We start from the raw sequence: 18,584 nt of genomic DNA, 5'->3' as shown, positions 1-18,584 counted from the left end.
CATTGATTACTTCTTACTGACTCAGAACTATAATTGACTTTGCAGAATACCAATTTCCAGCATGCATTGTAGGACAGGCAGTCAAAATACTCTGGAAGGGATGATATGAGTGACTAGAAGGAATCTGATTTTAAGATCCCTGATCCAATTTTTCTGCCAAACTTGAGAAAATAATTACAAGATTAAAAAAAATTCATTTTGCTATTTCAAATGTAAGTGCCAAGTGTATTACTTGTATACGCTTGACTTGTCTGAAGACATGAACCTTGAAAAGGACTATCTTTTTTTCCTCTGTATAATTACCCACTCTTTCTGCCTTTCAACTGCAAGAGACAAATGGAACATATGCGCGTTTTCTTATGAGTTGGGACAGAATTATACAGAAGACACAGCCATGGGGCAAGAGGCACCATACGTGACTCCACAGTACGTATTATCAGACTGCCCTTGCCAGCACTTTCAGGTAAGGCAACATGCTGCTTCCCCAGACAACGGAACTGCCAGTGAGGCTCCTACTGAACGAAAGCTTCCACACATACTTCACGATACTGAGAACTATACAAATTGTAGCATTTTCTAGACATTTCTGTAATTTATTATTTATTTTATCTAAACTATGACAACACCACTCATTCAGCTAGGCAGGAGGACTCAGAAAATGTCTCTTCGATCAAATTGCCTTTCCCGTGCTGCCCCGAGCACTCCCTCACGACAAAGCCCACACTGTCCTGATTTGGATCATGCAGGTAGCTTCAGTATGACTCAGAAAGTCAATGCAGCACTTAAAGATGGATACAGATGTAGACACTTTTTCAAGCTTGGTTTTCCGAGCAAAAGGCAGCAGTTGCTTCTGGAATGTTTTGTAGCTGTGACCAGAGAGGGAGGCTCTGTCTTCAGGTGCTGACAATTTAACTGTGCTGTGCTATTGGATGCTATTCACTATTTTTTCCCATTAATCATCTTCTCTCAAGACAAATGTGGCAATTTGTTTATATTTTAAGCTGAAATACACCTATATATATTTAATCCTCTGTTGCAATTGCTCTTAGAAAATGAGGATACAATTTAAAATACAAATATTCTATTAGCATCTCTAGGTTGCAATATTATGCCTTTTTCTGCAAAAAGTTTAATTCATCTACCAAGAGAAGTTTTGCCTCCATCTATTACCAATCCCACTATCACTACAGAGAGCTCTATTTATTCTTGGAGCTGCCCTTAGAACCACAACAATAGAAACTCCTCATTGTAGAAAGAAGGAACTGTATTTTTTCTTCCAAGTTCATGGTAGGGCTTCAAGGACCAGCAATCCTTGAACTGGATCAAGTATGCACTGAACAGAAATTAAGTTATTTTGCCATATACACTGGTAAATACGCAGCAATCTGGACCAAGGATTCTGTTCTTTTTCTCCACAGTGCTACTCATTCCTGTACCATACAGAACAAATGAGAATCACTAATTGCAGGTTTCATATTGAGACTTCTCTGGCTAGTTCTGTATTCGTCAGATTTGAGCTCAATTATAGATACAGCAGAAGAGACTGATTCCAGCAGAAACTGCCATCAGGGTCTCCAGAATTCAGGGTACACAATGAAAACATGGTTCGTGGATATTTCATAGATTATCAGGTGGCTGAACTGGGTAACAGAATATGGAATGGTATAAGCTTTTCTTTGAGGCATTGCTATTCATGCTGGCACTTGGAAGGAAAGCCTCCAGTTGTGTGTCATCTCCATATGACTGGAACTGGATGTAGCAATGTACCAAAACCTTTGCTGGTGATCCTGCAACAATTTAGTTTATGCAAAGCATACTTATGTAAGCCAGCAGACCTGCTAACAATTTTGTTTACATTAAAGAGCTCTGGTGACATAGCAAGACCCTCACATTTTTCACGATGAAGTTTATTACTAACATATGAAAAATGTATTTTTCACAGACTCCCACTCACCTCACACTCTTGTCTTTGTTACCTCTCCTGCCATATGCTGTCACCATGTGACTCATTACCAGGGACTATATGCACAGCCTCTGCACTAGCCAAATTGTTACAGGCCGTGGTAACGATTGAACCCTGAGTACTTCCACTTAGAGCAAAATGAAGAACTTTAACTGATCTCTAAGCCACCCACTGTCATACATGTGAAATTGGTGCCAAAATACCAGAGCAGCCCCTAAAATAACTGGTACACTTAGGACTGCATGAAGGCATTATTTAGAAATATTCCACATAATGCTTTTACTTTCAAAATGCAACCACTTTACAAACAGAAAATGAAAGGGAATTACTTTTTTAACCCTGTGCTAACATTGTATAGGAGAGTTGAGTGGCACAGAGCCTAGGAGAGGATGGGAATTAATGCACACATATCACGGGGTAGTTATGGATGGGAATTAATGCACACATATCACGGGGTAGTTATATAAACTACATAAACTGTGATTTCTGTTATGACAGTTTTTATGTGAATGTTGGAGAGATTAGCATTTCAAAACAAACACCTTCTCACTGCACCTTTATCTTTTTGGTGCTGGTTTTGCCATAAAGAGAAGCAAGGTCAACAGAGCTGCATGAGAAATCCAGTTTATGGGTATGAAATGGCAAGACAGGCATCGCTAGACCCCAATGGACGTGATCAACAAAAATATATACAATCAATACCAAACCCGACTCGCCCCCCAACAGCAATCACCACTGATGCCGTGAAGCAGGCGGGGAGCGGAGAAGCCCCGGGCTCAGCGGCAGCAGGGAGCCGGATATAGGAGCTGGATTTGGGAACTCAGGATCGGGATCAAAGGCAGGAGAATGGCCAGAGTCCTCCGTATATACTGGCCATGAAGGAAGAGACCTTTACCCCTGTGATCCCTCAGCTTTATACTGAATATGATGTGTATGGAATGGAATGTTCTTGTTGGTTACCTGTCCTGTCTGTTCCTCACTGGAGATGCAACCTTCTACTTCCTTGTGACCCCCTTACATCCCGGCACCCTCAGCGTGGCACACAAGAGCCAGCCGTGGCCTTGGTCACCACAGGAGCAAGTATAAGCAAGAGCCTTTCTGCATCCCAGTCACTGACAGTGGCCATAAACATTGTTACCACTTCTAGCAGCAGACACAGCATGCTGCTAAGCTGGAAAGTAAAATCACTGAACAGAATTGGTTCTGTTTAGCTCAGACCAGGACAACATGCCAGAACACTGCCTGCCTTCCTGCTCGGGCTCTCTCTTCTTATTCTTTCTTGTGGTCTCACGATTTCATAAGTATGTGAAACATTTCCCTTAGTATTCCGCTAATGGTCTATCAAATTCCACATTTGACAATCTACTGAATATGTTAAAAAATAAGCTTTCTCCTCGGTCATCTGGGAAAAGTAAATTGAAATATAGGGAAATCGGAAGTAAAATTACTGTGTTTATTGCTAGAGTAGCTAATACGGTGAATGAACATGATTATTACTGGTGTCTTGTGTGGGCTCTTCAAGGCTGCATCTTGTGAATTGTAACATCATCTTTGCAAACACCATATTTTCAAATGCCCAGAGCTATACTTAAGAGCTTGAAAATTGAAATAAGTGAATATTCATTTGCCTGGCAATGTTGAAAATTGCAATATTTTCAGGATTAACACTTAGATTATGTCCTTCCCTGTCAACTGAAAGATGATTTTTATATGATTTTATTAAATGCATTGAGAGTTGATAAAATAGCAAATCATGTTTTAATGATCACTCCACTTATTTAAACACATAAAAATCAGCACCGCAACTAAGCCTTATTGAAAATTCAGTAAAGAAACCAAGGAAGAAGATGGATGAGAAGGTGACTTTCAGAGAACTGTTTCAGAACATTCTATACGAACTCTGCTGTACAAATACCTTCAAATATATCACTCCCAATAAGCTTCCAGTCTAGGGAATTTGGAGTCATTACATGAAAAACATAAAGGGGATGTTCCAGCCTGCATACTTCACAAACTCTATCCCTGCGTTTTCCCATTATTATTTTGTGCACTAGGGGGAGTTCCTGCAACTCTTTACCACAACATAAAGACAATACAGGGAAGACAATGAAAATAAAGGATGAGAGGGATTTCAGAAAAGATACACCTTCTTCACCCAATAGCAAGAACGAGTGTATGAATTTGCACGATTTAAGCTGCTTATATCTTCTGTGTTCAGTAGGGTTTTCTCAGTGCAAAGAGATGTAGAAGCACTTTTCCCCTTCCTGGATTCAATGAGGAAGGTACAAAATTATCTAGGTTTTAAACAATCACAGCGATTAAGTTGTACAAAAATAAAACTGGAATGTATTTTGAGGTGAGATGTTGTTCTGATTGAGTGTGTCACAGGAAAAATATACGTAAGCAGGTAATCAAAGTCTGTACCATAATAAACATGAATAATTGAAGTCTGTATCGTAACAACCACAGATAAGAGGACTTCATTAACACTGCTCTGTCAGCCTTCATTCTTCAAATTCTCTGCTTCTGAGCACTTAGCTTTTCAGCCTTCTTTTCAAGCAGATTTCTTTTGTGTGGCTTCTTGAGGATGTGGGGTTTCTTTTAGTGAACTTCAGTATGGAGATTACATTATGGAAAACAACATAAGACTTCAGCTTGGATCATTACTAGGGTTAGGACTTTTTGACTACAAACTACTCGAATAAATAGAATAATTGTTATTAATCACAGATTTCTATTCTTTCTGTGGATGATTCCTATGCTTTCCTAGGCATAGCATCCTCGGTTTGCAAAGGAGTCTAAGACATCTACTGATAGCAGAAAAAAAGCATTCAGCACCATGCTCCATAGGGGAGTGGAGATTCATGCTCTCGATGGGTCTGTCCTCTGTTCTGGCCCACATTCATTCCTGTGCCTCCATAACTTGTTTCTGCAATGCCCTCTTCTTTAAAACTATCCTACATCTCATGTCTCTAGAGAAGAATGGGCTATTTCTTTACTCATTTCCTACTTCAGCTCCAGCTGAGGTTGTAAAAGCACAGCAGAGACAACAGTGGTCTGTTTTTTCAATAACCAAAATGTTGCTCTGTCAACTAGAATGAGTGATGGTGAGAAAACCCCCACACAGTTAAGCACTGACACAGGAATATCCAAGCAGACCAGGACCAAAGACGAGCAGTGTGGGAATTCTGCACATGCAGCACACACAGCCTGTGTGCACGAGCTTGTACTTAAACCCTAACGAGCCTCTAATGAGCAAGTTCCAGCGGAAGTTTTTCAAGGCTTAACAATAGGGTTTTAGGAGGTTGCAAGTGGCACCCCTTACTGCCAGAACAAGCCCCAAATGTCACGCTTCTAGTCTAAGGGACGGGCCTCGTAGTGTGTCACTGGGAAAAGCTATTGAACACGTGCTACGTATTTTCCCTCAAACGCAATGTCAGAGAGGTTTGATCCACTTCAGTTTAAAAATCAGCCAGAAACATACTCTCAGCATGCCAAATTCAGTGTAAACAGTGAAAAAGTGGCCAAATTGTAAGAAAAGGATTTTGTCGTGGGAAGCACCATGCAACCCTGCTGCCAGCTATGCTGGTAATATATGGAAACAGAATCACTACCTATTCTGCCTGCACGCTGGAACCCGACCTCCCCTGTGTTCTAAGTACCCTTTTGTATCTTTTCCAAATCTGTATTTGAAATTATTATTGATTTTGTCATTTTGGCTTTAGCATTATATTCATCTCACAGATCCAGCTATATCCAACTGTACCCCATGGGAATTTTTGAAAACTATAGGTAGAGAGACCACTGCACAGATATTAGGCTGACTTGTTAAAAAGACCAAAGCTCTATTATTTTCCCTCATGTAAGACAGCTTTAAATTGACTTTGTTCCATTCCCCAAAATAGAACTGAGGACAGTAGCATACTCTGTCTCAGTATTTTATGCGCAATTTAACTGCTATATTGCATTAAATGATGTGCAATAATGTAACCCTAAATGCAAATGAATTCGTGTTTGGCAAAAAAAATCTCTTTGCTGCCTTCTCCAAATAGATTTTTTTAATAGATTTTAATGAACTAGGATAACCAAACAGCCCCATATGGTGAGAAAATCTCAAAGCACATATTAAAAGAAAAATCTTATGTTACTCAGCAAAATCAAATAGATGTGACAGGAGAAGAAAATTAAGCTATGAAAATGAAACTCAAATAATTAGCAAACATGGAAAATCATCCATTATACTGCTTGTAAAAGACTCAGAGAAAAATATGTATTTTATATCTCAAGAATGAAATATACTAAATTTCATTTGAATTAAATTATTCATAGTTATAAACCGCCCCGGAAAATTCAAACAACAATCCAACACACCTTGAAATAAAGGCATCATTATAATTTGAGCTACTTAAGATGTCATCTCCTTTTGCCTAAGAGTGTAATGTTTTTTTCCCACATGATTTTGAGGAGCATTTTCTGAACCTCAGAAAGTCCCTCACTTGGCCTTTTTCTGGGCATTACAGAGTAGCTTGCTGGCCTCTCTGAGCTGTAGTTGCTGCCAATCCCACAGGCATCATTTTGGCAATCTAAAGCTATGAAGGAGTCTGAAGATGTCCCTTTTCCTGGACGCATGCCCTTCCCTGATGCATTAGCCATTCTGACAGTCACGTATCACCCTAAAATAAGGAAAATATATAAAATCTACAAACATCGGGCTGTTTTCCGGCACCCTGTCATACTGTATTTCAAATAGCTGGCAACAATTCTGGGAATCTGGCCCTGCAATCCCAGCATCTCCCTGATCATTCAAAATTGACTGCCGGGCATGGCGACAGGCATGCTCTGTAAGCACTGTAGCAGTTGAACGTTTTAAAATTGTGGGAATGAAGCTTGTGTGCAGTAAACAAAACACTCAGGTATTTATCTCGGCTGCATCTACCTTTCTCTTAACATCATTAAAGAGAATCACAGCCATGTGGCAAAAGCACAGAACTAGGATTCACGTAGGTTCTTCCGCTGCATTTGTCACGGGACTGTCTCCAGGATGAAACAAGGTGATGAGCATCTGTCACATATTTACTCTCTGAGCGTCTCTCCACAGAAATGTGTACCGTGTGGGTGGGAGAGGGACAGCTGTTTTATACATGTGTCTTGGAAAGGAAGCTCATAGGGTTTGCCAAGGACCTTACTCCTGTAAAAGCCATCGGACAGTTTGAGCCTGTCAAGTTCTGTGTCCTGCCCTGGTCAACGTTACTTTGTGGGGGAAGAGTCCTGTTGTGCTAGAAAAACCCAGCCACTGAGTATTCAGCCAGAATTTTGCTCTGTTTCTAAAATACTTTGTATCTCAAAGTGTACATCACCCTTAGCTGAGCATCACTGCCCTTTACTGGGGGGATATCACCTTCTAGGAAAGGTGGATGTTATTACGTTGTTACCTCTACCTGCTTCAGAAAATACATCTTTCAGTTTGGATTCTGCACCTGGTGATTTCACTGACAAGTCAAGAAAGACTCCTGATCCAGCTTAACTCCAAGTGTAGCACTGAAATGCCAACATCTTAGAGAAGCACCGAGAGTTAACTCCTAACTGCTTCCAAACTATTTACAGAATGAAAGGTCCTAGCTAAGTATCTAATAATTATTACTCAGTGCATGAAAGAATGTTTATTTTCCTACAGGACAAGGCTGTGTCAGGAAGTGATACAGCATTAGTCAATAAGACTCTCGAAAAAGTAACTGCATACCTTTTCTTTTATACATTTAATAAAGAATGAATGTAAAAATTAAGAAAGGTCAGTGTCCTTGAGGAAGCAGGACAGACAGACAGGGAGAGTGGAAGTAGTTATTTTCGCATTAAGGAAACACACTAAAATATTCATTGTCCTTATCTGCTGTCAAGAGATTTTTTTTGTGTAACAAAAATACGTTTAACCTTTTGAAGACATCACACAAACGAATCCAGTCAAACTCCTTTGTCCAGAAAGAAGGCATCCAAGCATCTATTACTGTAACTTTTTTACTCTGCCATAAAAAAACCCCTAGAAGTTATTAATCTTTACAGCAACGCCTGATACTATTTCTTCCCACTATTACAATTACTTTAAATCCAGCACAGAAATATGCATGAGTTCTTTCATGTGGGTCCTCATGTGGTGAGACAGAAGGCACAGAACTATTTTACAAAGGAGAACTGGGACGTAAAGGTGCTCTCTGAACACAGGAGAAAATTCACCCTGAGCAAAGGGCCAGAGCAATGCCTATGCATCAGTTAGGACTCAGCTAAGCCTTAAAATACGATTTAATTAAGAATTGTATGATCATTGGCTACGCACATGTCTTGCTTTTCTTCTTTACCTTTAGCACCTTTCTGACAAAGAGAGGACAGCCAGATTGCAACTAAAACGTCAGAAACAGAACTAATGATGCTGATCTTGAACCAGTTGCTTTCTCTAGTTGTATGATGTAATGACCAAAGCATCCTTGCAATTTCTATACTGTACTCACATGCATCAAACACATGCTTTGCATCTGCACCTGGTTCTTTTCAATTTCATAGATAGAATGGCCTAGTCTGGAAGGGACCTTAGAGATCATTTAATCCAACCTCCCTGTCATGGGCAGGGACGCCTCTCAGCTAGATCAGGCAACACATGGGGACCAAACAGGGATCGACCTCGCAACCTTGGTGTTATCAGCACCACGCTCTAACTGACTGAGCTAACTGGCCCCCCACTTAATGTTCTATTTATGCATTTTTCATCAGCAAATTTCTCCCTCCACCCCTCCAGTTAAAACACAAAAGCAAAACAAGTGTCATTTACCTTATTACAATTTTTGGAAACTTGGCAAAGAGCGCTGCTTGACATACTGTCCTTATCTGGCATTCCTAAAAAAAAGAACACAGAAAATAAATACATATTGTACATTCTTTAAGTAACAGAGGAAATATTTATCAACAGAATAGGGAATTGGAGCACCTGCTACTTTGATAAAATACATGTTTAATCAATGACTTTTTAAGAGCAAATCAAATTTGTTCAGACACAAGCTTTCTCTTGTGAACACAAAAAAGTCAAAAAGGTAAGTTGTATAAATACTATAACCAGTTTGCTAAACATAGTTCTTGCTCACAACTTAATATTTGAAGTATGTATACCAGAATTATTTCTATTTTTTTCATTTAACCTTATCTATGTTTATAGTACCTGGAAGGCAAATGTGACATTGAGTTTGCACTAACTGGCATAGCTGTGCTGTGCTACTGTTTCACAAGCAGAATATACTGAACACGTAACATACAGGGCAGGATTTGCAGATGCAGTTGTTAGCCATCATGTCCTGGGTGGCATCTAAATAATCCTCTGGCAACTAAATGAAAGTACCTTGATTTACAGAAGTGATGAGTTCCCAAGGCTGCCCTTGGACTCAGGCCTAAAGCACCAGCCCATGGTTCGACAGTTTCTCATGAGGCAGAGGCATATCCAAACTTATTTAGCTCTGGAACTAAGGTCAGACAGCAGCACGTGCACTGTAGCCTGTCTGCCTCAGCACTAACTTAGGCTCCCAAGCTAGTTGTGTGGTCCATCCCAACTACAAAAATAAGCCAGCTTGTTATATTTATTTTACTAGTGGGACTCACAACAATGTTCTGTGGACATCATGTAACGCCTCTAACAAGTTAAATGTGATGTGACGTCATACAGTGGGCTTTAGTCAACAGGTCTGGCTTTTAATGCAACTTGTGTACAGCTCCGTGTACACTTGCACACCGTTGGGAATGCAGTTAGGTGAGTTCCTACTAAATGCAAGATTAATACAGTCCTAATACTAGATCGAATTCAAGGTTCCAATTCCAACACTCAAACTCAGAGGAATTCGATCTTCCTCTTTCTCCTCCTCTTTTTTCTAGTATCTGATGTCTATTTCGCATACTCACTGTCATTGTTGGAGCCAGTTTCCATAACACCATAAGGAGGAGTGAGAAGTCCAGACATATACTGCCGGTATTTCTGAAAGACAGGGATGGTGCACTCAGTCAGGCACAGATATATAGAAAGCATTCCAGCATTCCATGGATGATGTGGTATTTACTTTCATATGTCTGCTGCCTTGTCCTTCACATGCACAGTCTTTTCTCTTAACGTTGCAAGGCCGGCTTTCTTGACTGCAGCATGTTGCTTCTATATCACCAAAAGTTGTGCTAAAAAAGTCCCCCTCTTAATCTTTCCTAAAACATGACTTTCAGGGTTCTAATAAATGAATACTGAAATTAGTTGTGTGATTTCCCTAAAAGGCTGTTTTAAAGCTCATTTGAAATTACACTACTCAGTGGAACTCAAGCTAGAAAGCTTTATTGTAAGGATGAAGGATGCAGGCAAAGCTGTTAACTGAGGATTCATGAGAAATATGCACCACTGTAATTTTGGTGTCAGATATGAAATATACACGTTTTAGTGGAAAACCTCTAAACTTTAGTTCCAACACACTAAGTTCAGTTTTCAAACCCAGCACCTCATGTTACGTGTACACACAGACAAGAACGGTATTATCAGATGAGTCTTCGTAACTGCAAAAACGATGTCCTTTGTATCACTGCAAACTATGTAATTGCAACTGATGTCAGTAACTGGTATTTTTCTTCACTGAATGTTGGTGACATGATCAATAAGGTTCAAAGCTCTGTCTAGGGCTTAAGAAATTCATAGAAGCTAAAAAATAACACCAAAGGAAAAAAATAGCCTTTATCAAATACAAATCATTCAATGAATAAATGCCACATTTTTGTTTTCAATCACACTATATTGTTGTCGTGCTTAAGGGTAAGCAATTATAATTCCCTTTTGGAACTGTCATAAAACAAGTGTGTGCAAAAGAGATGCTGATGATCAGCGTAAATAAAATGTGTCATGCAGTCCTTAGGGTGTGCAGTGAGCTGAACGTGAACAACCAACCAGCTGAAATTCATGTAGGTTTCAATGAAGCACACAGAATAATTGAGACAGAAAATTTCCCTCATAGTACAATTCTAATTGAAAAGTTTTATCCTTTGCCCTATGGAGCTGGTTGGATGCATTCACTTTTAAAATGTTGTCTGATGGATTTTAACAGATGCTTGAATTATCCTTTTAACATTTCTTTTTCTTGGAAATGGATATGAAAATATCATCAATTCTAGCAATAAAGACTGAATGTCTTGCATTCTAAATAATAACAAAAGCTACAAAGATTACATTAATCTTAATAATCCAATCCTATTTTTAGACAAGCTATTACATCCTAAAGCTTAGTAACATATTATTTAAATCTCATCCACAATCCAGCTGAAAACTCATAGAAGCAAAACTGTTATATCCCCCGTCAGTCTCACAAAATAAATGCTATTTCACTTAAGGATAAAATTCTCCTTTTTTTTCCACCAAATCGTTCATTTCCCTATACTGCATTCTGCCCTATGCCTGGAACTCAGCGAGAGGAAGAACATGAGAAATAATTATTTTCTCAGTTCATCCAGTAAATCACACGCATAAAACAAGGGGGAAATTCATTTTGGTCGGCCAAATGAAAAAAAGGAAAGCATGTCAGAAGGGGTTGAAATAATATTTTATTCAAACAGTAGATAAATATTTTCTCCTGCCTTCTACTGAATTTGGTCTTGAAATGTGATTCAGAAGTGGAAAATCAAAATGTTTCCTTTGGAATAACATCAAATCAAACTTTTTATAGTTTTTTCTTTTGTTCTTCCTCACCATTCAGATTACATTCATTTCTTTTTTCTGTTTTTCCCAAAATAGCTTTCTTCCAGAAATACATTATTAGCCCACATTTAATCCACCTTGATAAGGAACTTGAATTGTAGGAAGACAGTCATTTTTCCTTTTATTTCCCATACCATGGCCATAGTCATCACATGCTGTATGGCAGTTTCCCTTCTGATTAATTCTCTAATATTTTTTCCTGATTACTCTTCTCGGGAAGTGAAACACAGAACACATCGTACAATCTCCAACAGATTTGGGGGTCTAGCTTCTTGAAAACACCTCCCTGCAGAACAAGCCAGAATTACATGTAACACTTTAAAGGAGGCACCTAACCTCACTGAGCCCCACCTCACACTGAGGGTGCCAAAAGCCCACCAGGAACACAAGCCTGACAGCTCGGTCCTCTTCCACGCGCAGGTCCCACCCTGCCACGGGAGGTGTCTACTTAGGAGTTCGATTCAGCCAGGCCAGCGTGCAGTGCTGCCGGTGAAGGAGTCAGAATTCCTCTTGGGGGACCTGCATGTAAATGAAACAACCTTCTGTATGTGGGGATCACCTGGAGGGAAGGCTCACACGACTGCCTACACAGGGTCTCCCATGAAGGCACCTCGGTGGGGTGCAGGCTCACAAAGGAGGTATTGTTTATGCCTAAAATTGTGTCACCTTGTCAGATAAATTAAAGGTCAAGGGACACTTATTTGTCAAGAAGGCAGGGAAATACTGTTTGCTGGGAAACCTAAGTATGCAAAGCAAGAAGTAAGTAACTGCATCAAGATTCAGAGGATCGGACAGAGTAATGAAGTTCCAGCCATGAGATCTCAGAAAGCTGAGATAATGAGGAAAACACAACACTGACTGTGAGACCTATCTTGTTACCATAATGTCTGTAAATGAAAAGAAAACACCATAAGTTATATTGTACCAGTAGGTGGCATTTAAAATCATCCTGAAGATTAATAGACTAAATATTTACAAAGGGCTGTGAAAATGTATTCCACTGCTGGAAAGGCTTTTCTTATGAAAGACAGCAACAGTTATCAAATCATCATAAGCTTGTTTATTATCAGAAGTCTTCAAGTTTGGTAAATCCAACATGACAGCAGGTTTTAAAACTACATTCAGTGACCTATTCACTCCTTCTTCAGATTTCTACCAATTTATAAGGTCTATCATGCAACAGCTGAAAGATCAGACACCTCCTGAATCTAATCTGACAGCACAAGTAATAAAGACAGTATTTTTTCTTCCGCTTACTGACCACCTCATATCCAGGCACTGGTGAAAATTAACACGACCTTTTCAGCTACTGCTATAGCCTAAGGCACAGAAGAGTTCCGACCAGAAACAGGTGGGGATGGGGGAAAAGGAGGAAAGAGAATCACATATTTGCCTTACTGGGGAGGTGCTGTGGGTGAAATTTTCGAACCTAGTTTTCAAGACATCTCATTGTCAGGCTTTCAGTGTGTTCCTTTACACACTCGGATTTAGACTTTATTAGCAGTTAGCTGCTGTTAGTCTCAGAGGTCTTAATGACTACAATAGATTATCTTCTACTCTATGAACACAGAATCATAGAATCATAGAATGGCCTAAGCTGGAAGGGACCTTAGAGATCATTTTAATCCAGCCTCCCTGCTGCCAGGGACGCCACCTCTTGACTAGATCAGGCAACACATGGGGACGGGAATCAAACTCGCGACCTTAGCGTTGTTAGCACTACACTCGACTGACTGAACTAACCGGCCCCCTAACATAATCTGGTATACTTTTATATGCTAATATTTAGGAAGGCAATTACTACAATTCTGATGTAAGTTATCTCTAAATTCCTTGCAAATTTTTCTAGCTTACATAAGGTACATAAAATACGTCTTTCCAGTTAGTCCCTTCTCTTCTACTGCAAGTATTGAAGAGCTAATACCTGTTTAAAGGGAAAGAAGGAGCAAAAAAGAGATCTATACAATACAAACACTCCGAAACAATTCAGGCAGATATCCAGTTGTGAAGAAAACAGATGAGCCTTTGTTGTTCATGTGCATTACACAGCAAAACCACAGCAATCCTAATGGGAAAGACTCAGGACTGATAAAGGGAAGATGTCCTGGGTGCAAAGCTTTGAATGCAGGTTCCACACCAGATACTCCCTGAAGTGCAGCAAATCTCGTCAGCAAAGCGTTACCTGGTGTCCTGCGTAATCAGGAGCCAAGCAGTGACGGTTTGCAACACTGGGGAGTCAAGTCAGGCTTCTCATGCTTCCTCATGGCAAGCTGAATCTACATGTGGCCAGATACTAGGAAATGAGCATCATGTAACACCAGAGAAGACTTCAGCAGGTGCTCTGCTAAATACATGATATCTGTCTCTCCCACTCACAATCCCAATCCACAGTGTCGCTTTTGACCAGATGCGCTTCTGCTGCCTCCTGCTCTCCTACCACTGGAAGCAGAGAAGATGCAGACTTGGAAGGAACACAAAATAATTAATTTCAGTTGTAGAAACCCTAGGCCAAAGATCAAGGTGCCCCTTCCACATCTGTTTTTCAAACCTTTGTGTAACTATTTTACTAGATGCTGTTATTTTGACTAGATGCTGTTATTTTGACTTCTGCAAGCCTTCTGTGCTAGCTGTCCATACTCCTGCAATGGTTTCTCATAGGGAATACAGGCTGTAGCTTGACAGTGTGGGCAAGCTTCTCTATTTTCTTTTGACAATAAATAATTGATCACTGATGCTCTCAGTGGAACTCTGTTCTTCCCCTAAGTTGGCTGCACCAGTCATACCATTTTGGCAATGAACCATCTCCCTTGGGAGCATTACTCAGACAGGTGCATCACTCCCATGGTGCACTGTTTCTTCTCCTCCTTCCTCCAGAACAATAAGGAGAGATGCGAAGGGCCCCTGAAGATCTCTGGAGCCTCTTTTCACCCACCAAACCAAGCAGAGATTGCTGTCTCAAAGTCTAGATCTTTGCCTTAAGATCTGATGCTCTAAAGATTGTTCTTCACTGAACTAACTCACAGGTAAAATCTCGGGTCATCTGTCTGGTTGTGTTAGTGTTTTCCAACAAAAAGTACCTAATGTTCTTACTGAATTTCACAAGAAAATAACTGACAATCATATTCATAGTTGGGATTTTTTACCCAAATCTTCCTACAAAGGGGAAACCAAACTACTGACTTGCTGTTGCCCGACAGTACGCTCTGAGTCCCACAGAAGACCCTGGTATAATTCAGACACAGCTTTCTTAGGGCATTTGCAGGCTAGTAAGCATACTTCTTCCACGTGAGCTCATTCGGGAAATTTCTGTACATTTCAGGTCAATGATACTTAACTGGATATCACAAAAAGGACCTGACCCATGGCTCTTTAACACTGGATAGTAAGCCATTACTTGAAGCTGGTGCTTCATTCTACAGCACCAAGTACTTTGCATATTACTAAATACCAGAATATATATATTCACCGTTACTCACAGTTTAGTTAACAGACCAGAATTGAGGTATTTATAAAGGAAAGGGTAAAGACAAATTATGAAAAAATAACACTACAATAGCAAAAAATATATCTTTATGTATTGTAGAAAAATAGAAAATAAACCACATGAGGATCTAACTGTGACTTACTGAACAGAGATCGTTTTGTATATGTCAGTCTATCAAGTCATTAAAACAAAATATCGAGTCACTAAAACAAGGACTGAAAGAGCAGAAGTGAAGTACCATTTAGTCATATTTAGATAAACTAAATATAGGAAATGCCTGTACTGAAATTGCTGAATCCTGATCCCAGAATTAGTGCAGTTTATGTAACAGCAGATGAATCTGCATCTTTTCCATTTATTTACCTACTTACCATCTTCTGAATGTTTCTGCATGGGTCTAAAGAACGATGCTTTAGATTTTATTTGTTCTCTTTGTTTTGAAGGCTTATATTTTTCTGTCACATTCCCACTTAAATCAATTTATCCTGCTTGAAAAGCTCTGTGTGCAGAATGTGCTTGATCACAGAATCCCCCTGAGTCTTAGTCGAAAAGAAAAATGCACCCACTTCCCTGAAATCATGCCAAATAGCAGACTTGGCACCAGATAGAAACCTGAAGATACGACTGCACTGCAAAAAATCAAATCCAAGGAAATTAGAGCATGAGCAGTGATTAAACAAATTATACAGCCTATTCTGTTCCATCTAATTTAAATATAGAAATGACATCATGCAGCCATTCAATTCTGTCTCCTGGAGGAATCCACTCAGGAAATGCAGTTGGGTGGAGACAGGACTTGGTTGGGAGGGGTGGGAAAGACTGCATATACTTTAAAGAGGACAAAGGAAACACATAAAGAAGAACAAATAGCCCACTTGATTTATGTTGGTTTTTTTTACTACACTTGTGTAAGCATAGAACAGATAATGTATTTATAGGGAAAAAAATAACAATTTAGCTACCTTTAATGTGAAATTCAGATTTTCAAAAGCAGCTGAAAAAAAGGATTCTACAATTCCCTGTTTACTTTTTCACAGTGGTATCTGTGTTGAGTTTGTTCACTTTAAAATCAGAAGATGATGACTGTCAGCAACAGTGTTTCAAACGCAATACAAGATCAGAAAATAAAGCTGTACTCTCCTTTCTTTCCCTTTCATTATCACTTGTAGGAGAGAGGCAGCAAATCACACCGTAGCTAGAATTTTCTGAATGATGCAAGTGGCAGAACAGAATCTCACTCCTCTTCAAACTGTTCTGCAACACTAACAATTGTAAATCTTTATTAGCAAAGCAAGCAGACCTGTCTTGAAAACTAAGATCAGAACTACTAAGAAAAAGGTACTGTTTTAACACATTTTTTCTTACCACCACACCTATGTTGACAGATCAAGCTCAGTCTGGCATGACCTCCTGGGAAACTCGCTTCAGGAACAATTTCCTCAAGTTCTGGCCTCAAAACACTTCCTTTTAACCTCAAGCAGTCACATCTCTTATTTTCAGATACGCTGTTTTAATGTGGGGAGAAGCCAAGATGTGTTCTTTCAGGTGAGCTCAGTCCGGTGTGCTGTGCAAGAAGATGGTGGACAAGGCAGATCAGAGATGGACAACATCAGACTCGCAATGCAGGATGAGGCTGGCTCTGCTCAGCTCTCTGCCTGGGCAGCTACAGGCTGCCTCCTACACTATTTCCTCCATATGGTGTGCCTCCCTGAGCTGATCTTTAGAATTCTTCTGGGAGCAGAGCTTCAGCTGAGACAAGAAGTCACACCAGTGACTTCTTTATCTTTTACCAACTTTATGTTTGTAAAGTGCTTTGACACAATGGTAAGTTCTGTAATTGTAGCACCACATGTCTTGTTTCTTATCACATAACCTGCAGAGGAAGCGAAAGGCAAGGATTGTGTGTACTAGGGAAGTCAGAAGTCAGCAAGAGCCTCTAAACCAAGTTATCATTCCACCCCGAGATTGCCACCTTGCCAATACAGAAGGTCCAATACACGTTGCCAACATATCTTTGCGTGACTATTATGAAAAGAAAGCTTAATCCAAACAGATGTATGCAGAGCTAGGCATGTACCACCAAGACAGAGAAAAGCTGCAAACCTCCCAGTGCAGGTTGTGCTTTGATAGTGGGCTGAAGACATGCTCCTCTGTAGAGAAATTCTGTAAGGTCACCACAAGGTCTGTGCAGTACTTAAGTCCTAAAAATAGGTTTTAAGTGCAACTTAAATGACACGTTGGCCTTATGTTGAGACTGTGTGCAGCAGTAGCTTTATACATTGTTCAAAACCAGCTTCTTTTCTTCCCGTCTCGTATCTATTTTCACAAGGAGATTTGAAGCAAATAAAGGAAAAGCAAAATGGTGACCCTATCTGTAACTCTGCTTTTCATATTTGCAACCTCTAAGCACAGAAGACTTGTTTAGAAACTTGTTTTCATCTGGAAGAAAAGTCTGTGTTAAATGTTAATTCTTCTTCAATATAAACCTCTTAATGAGTTCACTGGGGTCAGTTTAATGCCATGCTTTGGTTTCTAACAGAAACAAGCACATATCAACTTCCAATATTCTAATATTAAAGGTTTCCTTTTAATGGATAATTCTTCAAACTGTTTCTACTCAGTTGTGCGTAACAGTAATGAGGATACTTCATAAGTTAAGGAAATGTACTAGAGAATCTCCCTTGTAACATTAGCCTTTCTTCAACGCTTTTAAAATATTATTTTGATTACAGTGTGAGCGGCTTTAAAAGCAGCTTGTGCAGCTCACTCAGTAACACCGCTGTGAAATCAAAACAAGTGAAATACAAAACAAAGAGGGGAAAACCTAAAGACAAACCAAACAATTATAATTCAGGAAGTATGCTTGAACATTGTCTACTCCTTCTAGTGCATAGAAAAGGGTATATTCTGACACAGAAAATCACTTACAATAGGACAATGTAGTATAATAAATGCTGCCTGTATTTTGTAAAACAGTTTTTAGCTACACTGCCTTACACCCATACACACAGTCCAACATCTCATGGCCCTCATGTCTGAAACTCCGTATCACAGAATCACAGAATTATTGAGACTGGAAACGATCTCCGAGATCATCAAGTCATCACAGAATCGTAGAATGGCCTAGGCTGGAAGGGACCTTAGAGATCATCTAGTCCAACCTCCCTGTCATGGGCAGGGATGCCACCTCCCAGCTAGACCAGGCAACACATGGGGACCGAGCAGTAATCGAACCCGCGACCTCGGTGCTGTCATTGTTGTCAGCACCACGCTCAAACCACTGAGCTAACCGGCCCCCTAAGTCCAGCCTGTAAAGGCCTGTGAAATGCAGCATCCTCTGACAGACTGGTAGAGCAGCATTTTTGTCCTGGGTTTGAGCTAAAACC

The 18,584-nt window shown here is 39.9% G+C and overlaps 1 protein-coding gene across 4 annotated transcripts in view; it reads right to left on the bottom strand.

Moving 5' to 3' along the window:
* The window catches only part of RAPGEF4 (Rap guanine nucleotide exchange factor (GEF) 4), a 79,913-nt gene extending 69,949 nt beyond the window's left edge, over window positions 1-9,964 (bottom strand). For 2 of the 4 annotated variants that reach the window (XM_009875867.1, XM_009875869.1), the window contains exons 1-3: window positions 9,896-9,962; window positions 8,828-8,845; window positions 7,515-7,516 (exon numbers count right to left, since the gene is read on the bottom strand). In XM_009875867.1, coding sequence (XP_009874169.1) covers window positions 7,515-7,516; window positions 8,828-8,845; window positions 9,896-9,953 — 78 coding nt within the window. In that variant the 5' untranslated portion in view covers window positions 9,954-9,962. Of the gene's footprint in view, window positions 1-7,514; window positions 7,517-8,780; window positions 8,846-9,895 lie in introns of all 4 variants that reach the window. The other 2 variants (XM_009875866.1, XM_009875868.1) reach the window with 2 other exon arrangements.
* Window positions 9,965-18,584: the final 8,620 nt, after the last annotated feature.

Source organism: Apaloderma vittatum, unplaced genomic scaffold (assembly GCF_000703405.1).
Source record: "Apaloderma vittatum isolate BGI_N311 unplaced genomic scaffold, ASM70340v1 scaffold4389, whole genome shotgun sequence".
Lineage (NCBI taxonomy): Eukaryota > Metazoa > Chordata > Aves > Trogoniformes > Trogonidae > Apaloderma > Apaloderma vittatum.
This window is presented reverse-complemented; position numbering and strand designations above follow the sequence as displayed.